General features: G+C 50.1%; 1 protein-coding gene across 4 annotated transcripts in view; it reads left to right on the forward strand.

The window, feature by feature from the left end:
* The window catches only part of ZBTB16 (zinc finger and BTB domain containing 16), a 76,850-nt gene that overhangs the window by 47,137 nt on the left and 16,525 nt on the right, over window positions 1-13,188 (forward strand). For all 4 annotated transcript variants that reach the window (XM_035346019.1, XM_035346020.1, XM_035346017.1 and 1 more), the window contains exon 4: window positions 363-449. In XM_035346019.1, the coding sequence (XP_035201910.1) occupies window positions 363-449 (87 nt within the window). The remainder of the gene's footprint in view (window positions 1-362; window positions 450-13,188) is intronic.

Consider the following 13,188-nt stretch of genomic DNA (forward strand, 5'->3'; position numbering starts at 1 on the left):
CCCGCTTGTATTGGTTCTGTGAGAATTGTATTTTCTCTACAGGAGTGGATAAATCCTCTTATTGGATGCTGGTGTGACAGAGTTTTGATTTTGGATATTTGCTGCTGACCTACTCCAGCCAGCATGGCTTACGCCAGCCGTGTCCCCGTGAATGGCTTCAGTGCAGGGGATGCTCGGCTGTGCCTGCCCAGAGCCCAGTGGTGGGGAGCTGCGGTGGCAGGATGGTGCTGGCAGAGTCAGCAGGGCTCTGCAATACCTTTTGCCATGGTGATTCTCCCAGCCTCAGTTTCTGCTGGTTGATCTGCAGCCCTCTGCTGTGCTTGCCATCTGAGTAATGCTCGTTTTCTCCTTTGTCTTTCTAGCGGGTGCCAAAGCGTTTGTCTGTGATCAGTGCGGTGCACAGTTCTCAAAAGAAGATGCCCTGGAGACACACAGGCAGACACATACTGGTATGTTGACTTTTCTTTTTTTGTTTAACTCCTCCAAACAAACAGTGCAGAAGGAAGTGGTGTGCGTGTTGCCTCCCACCCAGGGTAGTGAGGCTTTCCTGGAATCCTTTTCCAGGCCGTTACTTCTCCCCCAGGTAGCTCTTGCGTCTGAGGGAGGAACCGATCCCGTGTCCCACCACCCCGCTCCCTGGGAAAGCAGCAAAGCAAGAGCACCACAGTGTTCCTTGCTTGAACTGCCACTTACATGTCCTTTCCGCTCAATTCTGTATAGAATGACTTCAGCAAAGCATCTCCTGTCTGTGTCCAAACTCACAGCTCTGACCGCAGAGTCAAAACATAAAATTAAATGAAAAGAGCTTTTCTTGGAGCTGATGGCAGAGAAGGGAGCAAGCCGAGGTTGACCCTCTCCATTTGGTCTTGTCCTGTTCTGTCCCTGAACAGCAATCCTTGCTAAAAGAGAGCACTCAACCTTTCGTTTCAGGAATGCTCAAAGTTAGGATGAGTTTCCAACAAAAAGCAAAGTGGAAGAAGTGTGGGGTGCTGGGAGCACGGTCGGGGACAAGCACTGCCCTTGAGCCAGACCCAAGAGCCGCGGGTTTGAAATAATTGCTGTTGGCAAGCTCCCATGCTGCAGGAATTGCTAAATCGCGCTGCACCCGTCTTCTTGGTACCGGCCTGCTCGCTCTGCGTGTTCGAGCCAGCAACTCCAAGACCTCTGTAATTTCCCCACCACCTTCCAGGCGATTGGTTTGTTGCTCTCTTGATGAAAGACCTGATGTTGTAAACAAGCTCTAAAACTCAGGTGTAACACTTAGCAAACTTTTACTCAAATTTGACCAGCATGATGGCACTTGGCCACCATTTCAGATTTTGAGAGAAGCTTTCCAAGGGATAAATAATGTTGTCAAGAGTGTTTTGATTCTCAGGAGCCTTAGAGTGATGCATTATAAATTGTTTGAGAATCCCAGCCTACAATGACAGTGCTGTTCCTGTTTTCAAGGCATTTATACAAATAATTGCACTGTATTTGGTGCTCGGTGGAGGTTTCTTCTTGCTGCCTTGAGGTCTACTCATTGGCTCAAGCATCTGCTGGGAACTGGGCAGTTCACCACGAGCAGGCACGCAGCTGCTCCTTGCCAGGCTGAGATGCTGAGTGGGGACATGAGTCCAGGTCCCACGGGACAGGGGATGCCTGCCTGCAGCAACGCTGCATAGACTCCCCAGTCCCTTTCCCGGCATGGAGCTCAGACATACACAAACCTCTCCCCCTGGTGCTCACGTGCAGCCAGGTGCTTGCTGTGGCTGAGCCATCGTCAGCTGCACTCTGGCAGGGGCTCGCGCCATTAACTGCGCCGCTTCCCTGGTGGGGTGCTTGGAGGTCTGGCTGCCAGGTACCTCCAGCTTTTCTCTCGTTGTTGTTGCAAGCTATCCTATGTTGACTGTGGGCTTTGGTCACATTGTTAGTAAATTGCCTGTTTTTTCACATGCAGTACTGCTGGCTCCAACCAATCTGTCTGTGCAGGAGCAGAACCCCATCTGCTACCCCACCATCAGGAGTTGAGCCGGCAGCGCTTGTCACTAGCACACGGTGTTCAGACAAATAAAGAACCATCAGTGCACCATGAGTCACTCTTGCAAACCACCGTGTAATATGCCAGGCTAATAAGCAGAGGAGTTAGCATTACAGCATTGTCTTAGCTTCTGTGATTTGTAAGAGTGAGGTAGCCCAAGCTCTTCTTCCAGTGAGACGTAGACACAGGGCACTGATTCACTAAAGCCTATTGCACTTATTGCTTAGCATTAAAATATGCATGTAGGAAACCATGGTGCAGAAAATACGAGGTAATTTGACTGCTCCCTCTGCAAGGAAAGCACCGGTCCTTTCCAAAGAGCTATCAACAGTTGGCTTTTGCCATGTTTCTTTTATTGCGCTTTCCAGCTCTTTGGTTTAGATGTGATCAGCCCTTGGTAAGCACAAGCAACTCTTTATGCCTGATACCTGGTGATAAATACATATTGTAAATGCTGCCTTTCCCAGAATGGTCTTGTTATGGGATGCTGAGGAACTCATGTCAGGCTCAGGTGGAGTCTTTGAGTAGCTCCTAAAAACAAAAACAGAGAGAAGAGCCCCCTCTTCTCCGCGCTATATTGGGAACAGTTTAAATTAGTACAAGCTAGTATTTCAATGCTGAAAAAACTGATAAATGCCATTAATGGCTGTATTTATACTCAGAGGTTGAAATTCAATGCGTGGACACTATGTTGGCATGCAAAACATGAACAGTGTTGTGCCAGAGGTTTTAATGACCGATCAGTAATATAAATTGCTGCGTCACTGAGCAGGAATAGGCTCAGCACGTCATTTGATCTGGAAACTTTGCTGGCCAAGCAGCAGGTAATAAATTTTAAAGTGATTGCCCTCCATATTCAAAGTCACACTACTTGAGGCTGGACCTTACAAATCATAATCGTTTTAGCAACTGTATGCGCTCTTGGTTAGGGAGGAGAACGACTCTTGCAAGGGAGCAGCCAGCAGAGCGAGGGATCGAGTTTGGCTCTTGCCTCTTATGCTGTGCCTGCGAGTCAGTGTTTGGACCAGGGGTCTGCCAGGGCAGTGGCCAGCCCCGAGGAGTTGGCCCTGCGAGTTTCAGCCATTCAGCACCGCCGAGCATCGCACGCTCCTGGGGAGCCGTCGCCTTGCGGCACAGCCCTGCCCCAGGCAGCGGGCACTGCAGGGTGGGCAGGCGACAGCAGCCTCGTCCAAAACCACCCTGCTGAAAACCAGGTGGAGCAGAGCGGTGAGTGGCCTTCACTGGTGACCTTGAAAATTCCGCACAGGTTGGAGTCAGTCTGATGGAAACCTTGGGGATGGACCACTGTGAGCTGCCAGGCAGCCTGTGTGTGTGCCAAGGCTCAAAGGGTGACATGAGAACTTAGCACGGTGGAACACGGCGACCCAGGTTTAAGCAGGTTTATCATCACCTCCTCGAGCTGTAAACACACGCGTCTCAGTTACACATCAGAAATGGGCTTTATGGCCAGAGGAGCCCACACTCGCTGAAATTAATAGCTTCCTGTTGTTGGGCGGCTCTCAAATAGCGCTGCCTGTGGCATAAGAAGCATCCCTCCAATACAGTTACTATAATTAACTCGTTTTCCAAATAACGACATCTCCCAGAAAAGGTTTTTGAGCGTCCTCCTTTCGTCCTTAACAGCAGGTTGTTTGGCAAACTTTGTGAAAGACCTTCACGCTTTCCCAGAAAAAAAAATTCCCTTTTTGGTAGATGCTGGGATGGATGGCTTCAAGGATGGTTTAGAAGTTTCCTTGAGAGAAGCTCAACAAATAATCATTGCAGAGGGCTCACTTGGTACTGGCCTACCAAATAGACTTGTTTTGTTCAGAAATGCAGCGTTTAGTGGAGGGTGCAGCGCCTGTCTGCAAAAAGCCAAAAACAGTCACTGTGCTTTTCTGGATGACCTGAAGCTTGAGAGGTTTTCTGAAATGTATGGATAAAGTAAAGGACTCTGGGTTTCTTTTCCACTTACAGAGCAATTTCCCAGGTGAACAGTTAGTGTATAAAAACCTTCCTTTATCTCACATTTTTTCATTGTCTTTACTGCTCCTCTGAAAGACAATGCAAAATATTAAGCCAACTTGGCATAAATTTCCATGTACTGAATGCTGTCAAACAGCAGCTGTCTTATGGTGGAAAAATTAAGCCTTCTTTTGGTTGCAAGGTAAAATCTATTAAAGGAAAAAGTCATTTCTGCCTGTAAGCACAGGGGTGGCTGTGCCTATAGCCCAGTCAGCTCTAGACTGAGAGGTTCTTTCTGGGTGTTCACTTTGCTTGGCCTCTGTCCTACAGCAATAGGAAAAGCAGCAACTGTTCTGGCTCATCTTCATAGCAGTGTTAGCTCAATGCCATGCCGGAGGGAGAGTGTGGAAAATTACTTACTGTTCTCCTCAGATTTAGAGGAAAAATGAAATGTATTCAGGAGAAAACCAAGTACCCCCAAGCAAAGCTTTCACTGGCGGAGCTCTGGTAGCCCGTTGCTGGTGTTTGTGCTAATGGGGTTGGGGCTTGGCTGGTCTTGGTGCTTGTGAGCCATGGACTTTTAAAAATATCAGAGGTGATTTGTATAGAATTTCCCATGGTGTGCCAAGGCATTTAACACATGAAAGCCATGGATGGGGCAAAGTCACACGCGCTCGGGAGCCGGTGTCATGCGCTGCTGCTGGTACCGCCAGGGCACTCGCATGGATTTGCGCTCACCCTAATTTCATGATGCTGGGTGCAGGGTGCCTGACACTGCCTTTGCTTCCTTCATGCGTGGCGGGTGCTCACTCCACGGAGCGGCCACGGGAGCCCCCACAGCTCCTCTGGGTGCCAGCCCCATGGTGTCACCTCTGCGCTGCTCAGCAGCTCAGCTCGGCAGCGTCTGCATCCCGCGCACCGCTCTCAGTGGCAGCAGGAGACGTTCTTCTGTCCCCTCTGGCAGGACCCCACTGTGGTTTCTCCTCCTCCTCTCTGCAGGAGCTGTGACTCCTGGGTGCTGGGGGCCGTTGGTCCCCTTCTCCCACCCGCAGCGGACACCTCCATGGCAATACTGGCACTGGGGTGCAAACAGCAGAAAGAAGTTAATAAAACCAATGTGTAACTGAAAATTGAAAAGCTATAAATCTCCCCCCCCTTTTTTTTTTTTTCCTGGGATGTTGGTAGCATTTTGATTTAATAGTTGGACAAACACAAGGGTCTATTTTATTCAGAGTTTACAGGCCTCAGGGCTGTTATTCCTCCAAATTTAATAGCATTGAAATTGCAGGGTTTGCGATAATTTGCCTATCACTTTCTGCTCTCCCATTGATGTTTATTGTCAGCGGGATGGAATCTCAATCCGATTCACTTAGATAACATGTCTGTTAAACATTTAGATAATTGTGCCATCATTAACTTGTCACATTATTTTAGAGATTCAAAACAGTAGTGTGGTAAGTGGAGGTACGAAGGGAAAAAAAATCCTGCACATGAGAGCAGGAGTCTGGGGAGAGAAAAAGCTGGCAGGGGCCATGGCTGCCCTGGGCTGGCTGCAGGATGCACCCACCAGCACCGATGCTCGTGGCCCTGTGGAGAACGTCGCTCCGTAGCCGTGTGGAAGGTCAGCCTTTCCTCTCCGGGTTAGCGGGGCTTTTTCCTCTTTTTTCTTGTGCCTCTCCTTTCACAGAAAAAAAAAAAAAAAAAGAAAAAAAAAAAAAAAAAAGAGTCAGTTCCTGCTTTCACAGTGAGGTTTTTTTTTTTTTAGCTCAGGACAGACAGAGCACTTGGCATTTTTCTGTGAGAGCCCCCCCCAAGGTTGGGGGTCTGGGCTTCCGTTGGGGCTGGGAAGCATGGCTGGAGGAGGCAGGGCGGAGGCAAAGCAGTGCTGTCACACTGCCCCACACCCTCTCTGTGTTTGGCAAATTTAAACTCAGTCCACTTAATTACGTATTTGTCTAATCTCCTTTCTTTTGCTTCACTTTCTCTGCCTCAAAATGGCACTGGCTTAAAAAAAATCAGTGATGTTGTTGGCACACATCACCCTATTTTTTCAGTATTGGAGACCGAGGTTTCTGCATGAGCACCACAATGAGTGTGGTGGTTTGTACTGAACGTTGCGATGAAGGAGGAAATCAGCCCCTTTTCCCTTTTCCAGTGCCCCCTTCGGCCTTATCCATGCCTGGCACCAGGAGCCACCGCTGAAGCGCTGCAGAAACCCCACGGCCTTCGCTGGCTTCTCATGGAGCCCTCGCAGCACCCCAAGCCCTGTGGGGTTTCTCCCCGAGCCGGGAGGAGGCAGAGACCCAGTGCCCCCCCCCAGGGGATGGGGGGCTTGGATGCGGCTCCCACCCCCGAGCCCCCAGCAGCAGCTCCGCACGTTTCCCCAGCCAAACCAATGCAGCATCTCCCAGCGCGCCTGCGACTTTCTATTGCTGTTTCACAGTACTCCAGAGGGCTTTAAGAGAGCATCTTGATTGGGCTTATGGGGAAAATACCATCAGATAGCATTTTTCTCCATAGATAGAGATAATGTACTGTAGTATTAAGTATGTTTAAATGTAATTATCCCTCCTGTACTCTGTAGCATGAAACCAAGTGGAAGAGGAGAGGATGTAGCAGGTGTGGGCTCTGGTGCAGGTGGGTGAACCAGCCCAGCAGCCGTCAGAGCCCAGCTGAGCTGTGTCCGGGCTCTCCTGGTCTGCATTGGGATGCTGCAGGGAACCGCAGGAACACTTCTGGGGACAGGCTGCATGGACAGGTTGGTGCAGAGCAGGCCCTCACCACCAACCCTTGCATTGTTTCCATCCCATCTGTGCCTGGACAGAGCTGTTCAAATCAGGGCTTTCCCATTCCTTTATTTTGCTGCTAGAGTTGTGTTGACTATTAGCAAACAAACAAAACAGTTAAACTTAAAATTGTACTGCAGGCTTCGGTGTGTGTTGCCTGACTGAGCGAAACCTTGGCATGTCTGCCCTGTAATAGCTCCAATTTCAGATACAAATACAGACGAGGGAACAATAAACATTTTGGTTTTTCATTACGAAGAGAAAACTTCCCTGAGCACAGGAGTCTCTGCAGAGCAGTAGGCTGCCTCCTGCCCCCACTGGGATGCCCCCACTGTGCGGGCAGGGGCTCGAGCCCTGTGCCAGGGGCCTCAGAGCCTACGGGGGCAGGGACAGGGACGTGGCTGCCCTGGCTGCAGGGAGAGCACGGGTTCTGCTCTGAGCGAGCAGAGGGAGATAGTCCGGGGGGATGAGTGAGCTTGCCCCTTCATCACAAAGTGGGGATGAACAGTACTGCTTTGGGAAAATCAGTAGTGAGAGCCTGCTGTGGGACCAAAACTGGGAGCTGAGATGGAAGCTGGGCAGTACCACCACCTCCTCTGGAGCTACCCTTTATTTATTGTGCTTGAACTCCCTGACTGCATTTCACATCTCTATGGGTGGGAAGCTGGCCCCACCAGGGCAGCACGAGTGGACAGGCTGCCCCATGGAGGAGCTGTCCTGGGGGGCTGATGTCCCCTGGTCCTTGGGGTGTGCCCCGTCCCCGGCTGCTGGGCACAGACGCTGTTGGGTGACAAGTGTGGGTGCCCTGCGCCCCGCCAGAGCTCTGTGATTCAAATAACAAGTGTGCGGGAGAGGGTGGAGGAGAGGCCGAGCAGCTAGTCAAAGAGTGCACAAATTTTGGATTTTTCCATAATGTAGCAAACTTTTGTTCCAGGGCTTCTCTTGTGCCAGCAAAGAATGTTTCAGACACCGTTGCCAAGTCTTGCAATATTTTGGCAGTTCTCATAGTGCTTTACAGACCTGGAGCCCTATGAACACATCTGAAAGGAGCGCAAAGAGAAAACTGTAAATATGCGAGAAAACAGCAGCTCCAAAGCTGTTTTTTTTTTACATGCCTGTGATTTTTCTTTTGGACATGAGCTTGAAGTTTGAGCACAGGGGTATGGCAGTGTTGAGAAAACCAAATGGCATGGAGTCGGTCCAGCCAAGCCACGGTGGCTGGGCTGGGGGTCTTGTGGGCTTTGGTTCGGGTGTGAGCATCACAGTTCCTCACCAGAGGTGGAGTGCAATGTAACAGATGGGAGTGGAAAATGTGGGTGCTCAACTCTCTCAGCTGGAGGTGAACTGCAATCCCTAAGCTTGCAAAATAAACCGGGTTTCCAGCAAAGCTCTGCCTTCTTTGCTGAGGTTTTAGCTGCCACATGTGGAGGGTGCAAAGTTGTTCCTGGCACCCTCAAATGTCTGATGTGCACAGGAGATCAAACAGGATTGTTTTCCAGGCTGGAAAACCTGCGTTTGGCCCATGGGAGGTGCTGAGAGGCACCTCCCAGGGTTTGCTGTTTCAATAACGTGGGCACTTCTGAAAGTACAAAATGCCAATCGTGAAGATGCTTTCATGGCTTAAGGATGAGGAGAAAATAAATGTGATTGTGGCTGAGTAGATGTTTTTGCCCCCTCTGCATGTGCCAGTCTGTTTTTTCCCTTCAGCATCTATTTCCACTCTTCCTTCAAAATATGCACCAAAACCTCAAATAATGCTTTCTGATGAGCCAATAGGATCAGGTGAACATCCAGCATCTGAAATACTGTCACTGAACTGAAAGCTGGGTTTTGGGGGGTACATGCCTGTGTTTGAACAGTTTTTTGGTGGTCTAACAAAAGGGAGAGGTCTCCAGCACTTCGGTAGTGGATTGGAGATCCCAAACGTGTCAGCTCCTTGGAGGTAACGTTCCTGGGTTCTGGCACCGAAGGGAGCCTGATGTGCCAAACTCAGCTGAGGCCTCTTTCATGGAGCTCTGCTTGTAAATATATCCATAAGAACCTTGGAAAAAATAGTACATGGTTAATTCTGAGTGTTCAGCAGGGAGAGGGACTTGCTAGCTCAAACATTTGGCTGTGGCAAAATGAGACAAAAAAAGATGACCCAAGAAAGGACAAAACCACACAGTTTAAAGTGAAATGGTCAGAAAGCATCCAAAATGCAAACTCCCGAGTGTTTTAAATAAAAAAAGATCAGCTTTCTTTCAAAACACTTTCCAAACTAAAAATGGCAGCTGCAAGAGCATAAAGAGGCAAAGCATCCGTCTTAATCAGATCATGATGGGCTGATATCTTATTAACCCTGAGCTGCTTTTGGTGAGCAGCTGTGGCCGCGAGAGCACAGGCTCTGCCCCGGGGCCAGGAGCTGCCAGCAGCCAGGGCTGCTCTTGGTGCACATTCAGGATTTTTAAAAGTCATGTCCCTTTTTAAAAGCAACAGCCATAGAGGGGGGTCACTCCTTTTACTTTCTGTGCCATCCCCTTGCACAAGGATGGGCTTTGCGTCTGCTTTTACCGTTCTGCCGAGCAACACGAGCCTCACGTGGCAGGGCTCTCAGAGGCCTTCCAAAGTTTATTTGAAAAAAAGACTGAACACTGTACAAATAGAGGGAAGGGTAAGTACAAGCATTTAGCTAAAGACTCTTGCCTCTCCTGTGCTTCCCTGTTTTGGCCCAAGAGCTCTTGATGTGGAAGCTGACATCTTCAAAGGAAAGCTTCTCTTGCAAACATTTATTTCTACAAAAACAATGACTGTGACAGCTAAACTTCCCATCGGAAGCCTTCTTAATTTAGGAGCATAATTCACAATGACAGTTTAACAAACGGGCAGCCTTTAAAGATAAAAAGAGGCATGGAGCGGCCGCTCCTTTCATGGGGTCTGGCCCCAGCGCAGGCTGCGTGGAGGCGGCAGTGGCAGCGCCAGCTGCAGGAGCCCACGCCGGGTGCTGCTGGCATAGAGCTGGCGTCTCCAGCTGCCGGGCGGCAGTGTGCACAGAGGAGCCTGATTTCATCTGGGTGCACGGGAACATGGACCACTCTGTTTGCTTGTTCCCCTCTTTCTGAAAATGTGGGGATATCACAATTAGGGTGCAGAGCCTCCAGTGCTTTTCCACAATTAAGCTGCCCATTAATGGAGCCAGGAGCCAAGCATCACCTCCTGGCTTCAGGGTACTGCGAGGGGCACTGGGGACAAGTGTCTCTGTCCCCATCTGGCCCTGGCAGCGGTGGCAGCGGTGCTGGAGAACAGCGTGTCCCGCAGCTTGCCTCCCCAGGGGTCCTGCCGAAATCTGAACCGTGTGGTTTACAGCTGAAATGTTTCACTGTGTGTCTTGGCTTCCTCCTAGCAATGAGATGCCCAGCATTCTCGTCATGCAAACAATCCCGCATCTCCCAGAGCTGCCCCAGCCAGCAAAATGTTAGATAAAAGTTTGAGATGTGTGTTGTGTTTAGTGCTGCGGAGCCAAAAGTTCTCTGTGTGCTTGTAGCAAAGCAGTCTGCCAGGGACTGCTTCCTCGCAGAGCTGTTCTGCTCCAGAACTGATGTTTGTAAGCACACAAAGAACTAGAAAAGTTTGTTTCTCGCTGTATTGCCTCGTTCCTGCAGGGACATCATTTAGCTCTGTTCGGGGTTGTTGGCAGCACTTGGCAGTACCAGCGGGTCAGATCCCCTTGTTTGGAAAGGGACATTCCCTGCTATGGTGTTTATAGGAGCAGATGAATAGCTTGCTTTGGAGTCGCAGTATTCTGTATTATCTTGACACTGCTTAGTATGTCAGCTGCTGAATGCGTAGAGTTGGAAAGGTGCGGCATAATCCTCCAGCACCACTCCCTGAGACCAATTTCCAGGACTCGATACAGCATGCTTCTAGCTGGATGTACTCTTTCAAGGAGACAAAAAAATTAAGAAACCCTGAAGATAGCCTAGATCCCTTTCAAAGGTCTGTTAGATTTTAATTGGCTCCCTGCACAAATGTGTATCAGTAGAGCTAAATAAAATCTGGCACAGACGTCGACAAATGCAAACATCCCGGAATGGGGACGTGCCACTGGCACTGTCGGATGCGCCGCTCCTGCCCAACCCAGCCCTTTGCCCGTGTGCCGTGGCTGTGAGCGTGGGGGCTCCCCATTATGAAATCCTGCAGGCGTGTTTTTCTGCTAGGAGTTGCAATCAGTCCTTAAAGTTCTTGGCTCAGGCCGAGAGATTGATCAGGGTTAAAAGAAAGAGGTCTTCGCGCAGAGTGAAGCGCACGTCCCTGATTGTATGTTTTTAGCTTTGGGAAGGACATCAAAAGGCACTTGTAAAAAAAAGTTGTAGTTGGTTTGGGATGCAGCTCCTCTAATCCAAATATATCTCTGCGGCACCACGTGACTGTGGCAGGCTGCTGTTACCTGAGCTGAACTTGGGATCCTTGTGGGCTTTCAGCTCCACGTGCCAGCCCGCAGCAAAGCACTAACAACCACTTGTCCTCGTCACAGAAATGCTTTGCCATCCGCACGTTGTCTGGAGCCTAGTGCTGAACGCAGCCAGCCCGCTTCAGGGCACAGCACCTAACTCGGTGTAGCAAATAGTGCGCACTCGCACCTGTGCCGTCCTTCCTGATCCCCAGGCTGCAGGTGCCAAGAGCTCACAGGGCAGAGGGGGATGCAGTACAGCCTTAGGTGCCCTCCAGCACCCCAGTCAGGTCAGTGGCATCCTGCCCCAACGCCAGCTCGCCGGGCTCTTCCTGGCTCCTGCAGCACCTCTGCTCGCAGAGCCGGGACACGGGGGCAGCCAAGCTCAGCCCCCGGCCCCTGCAGCACCTCCTGGTACCTCCGGTGCGGGTGCTGAGGGGGTGCTGTGTACCTGGTGCTGCGTGGTGCCCGGGGACAGGCCGGCATCCTCCCCTTCCAGCCCGGACCCTTGGTGGCAGTGGCGTGGAGCTGCTCGGCCCTCGGATATGCAGCACAGAGCCTCTTTGTCTGACAGTAATGTTCTGTGACAGTGCTTGAAATCTGAGTCTGAGCACACATTCCTGAAACCGGGAATCTCACTGCCTTTCAAACTGCTTCTTTTCTTAACCTTTAAATTAAACAAAAACAAAAATTCCCTGCCCTTCCAAGAGAATTTATAGTCAATCAAATTGGCCAGGAAATGCAACAAGATTGGCATTTGTGTGATCAGAAATATTTACCTAAAATAAATAAGGTAAAAGACCTATGCATTCGTGTTTAAAATGAATGGCCAATGGTCTACGTTTAATTTTCCTGTGCAAATACTATTTAAACTACGATGAGAAAAGCCCTCTTGCTAAGCTACAGAAAAATCTTTCTTGTCCTTTAATTCTAGATGAAGGGGATTAGTGTGAACATATTTAACCTCTGACCCTCAAACAAAAGCATTATCAAATTTAGTTGCCAAGTGGTTCCCCATTTAACTGAACTAGTTCAGTATCTCAGCATTTTTTTTTTCCTTTAAAGCTTTAAAATCTATTGTTGCCCTAGGAACATTCAGAGGTTTAGCAGTCCTCTCTGTTTAGGTTTGAGATGGTTGTCAGAGCGCAGATAAGAGAAACCAGCTTTGTACAGTTGGTGTCAGAACTTACTAAGGGTTCAGAAAACAAATGAAACCACCCCAAACAAACATCGCTTGTGGTGGCCTCCGTAGATTAGGCTGTTTTCTCCTTCATTTTCCTTCACCCGCCCTTGTGCTGGTGATGCCCCAGCCTGCTTGGAGGTTTGTGGGTGTTTGCCGTAGCCCCGGAGTGCTCGCTGCGCGCCTCCCACCCCTCGTTGTGGCTGGTGATCGCACCGTGTTTCCCCCAAAGCAGGAAACAAAAAGCTTTCTCTGCTGTCTTAATCTCAGTTTCCCCGTGCTTGGAGCCAGGGCAGCCGCAGCCTAAAACGTACGGGTGTGTGCATGGCTCTGGGAGCTTGGTGACTTTCGGGGCCGCTTCTCAGCCGTGCGACCGCGCCGCGTGCTCCTGGTGGGGCTGCGGTGCTGGCGGATGGCTGCTGCTGCCTGACCTGCCCACGAGGAGCACCACGGGGGCTGCATCGAGGAGTGATGAAATGTGTAAAACTAGGTGGCCAGGGTCTCCCGGCCCGAGGAAAATATTCTGGCTCCGCAGAGGAATGTGGAGAGGGGCCTCCCTTAAAAAGCTGGTGTCCATTTACAGTGCATCTCTCATAAACTCGGCCACTGGGGTAAGGGCAGGGGGACCAGCCCTCCTGGTATGTGATTGATTATCTGGTATTTATGCCATTGAGGACTTTTCAGCAGTTTGGGGTCAAAGGGTCATCTCATGTGTCTTGCTGCAAATCCGCTTCCTTTTGTACAGTGAGGGCTGGGTGAGCAGACACACAAAAACAGCTTTTTCTTTTCCTTGGGAAAAAGGGGAGGG

The sequence above is a fragment of the Oxyura jamaicensis genome, chromosome 24, assembly GCF_011077185.1.
Source record: "Oxyura jamaicensis isolate SHBP4307 breed ruddy duck chromosome 24, BPBGC_Ojam_1.0, whole genome shotgun sequence".
Taxonomy (NCBI): domain Eukaryota; kingdom Metazoa; phylum Chordata; class Aves; order Anseriformes; family Anatidae; genus Oxyura; species Oxyura jamaicensis.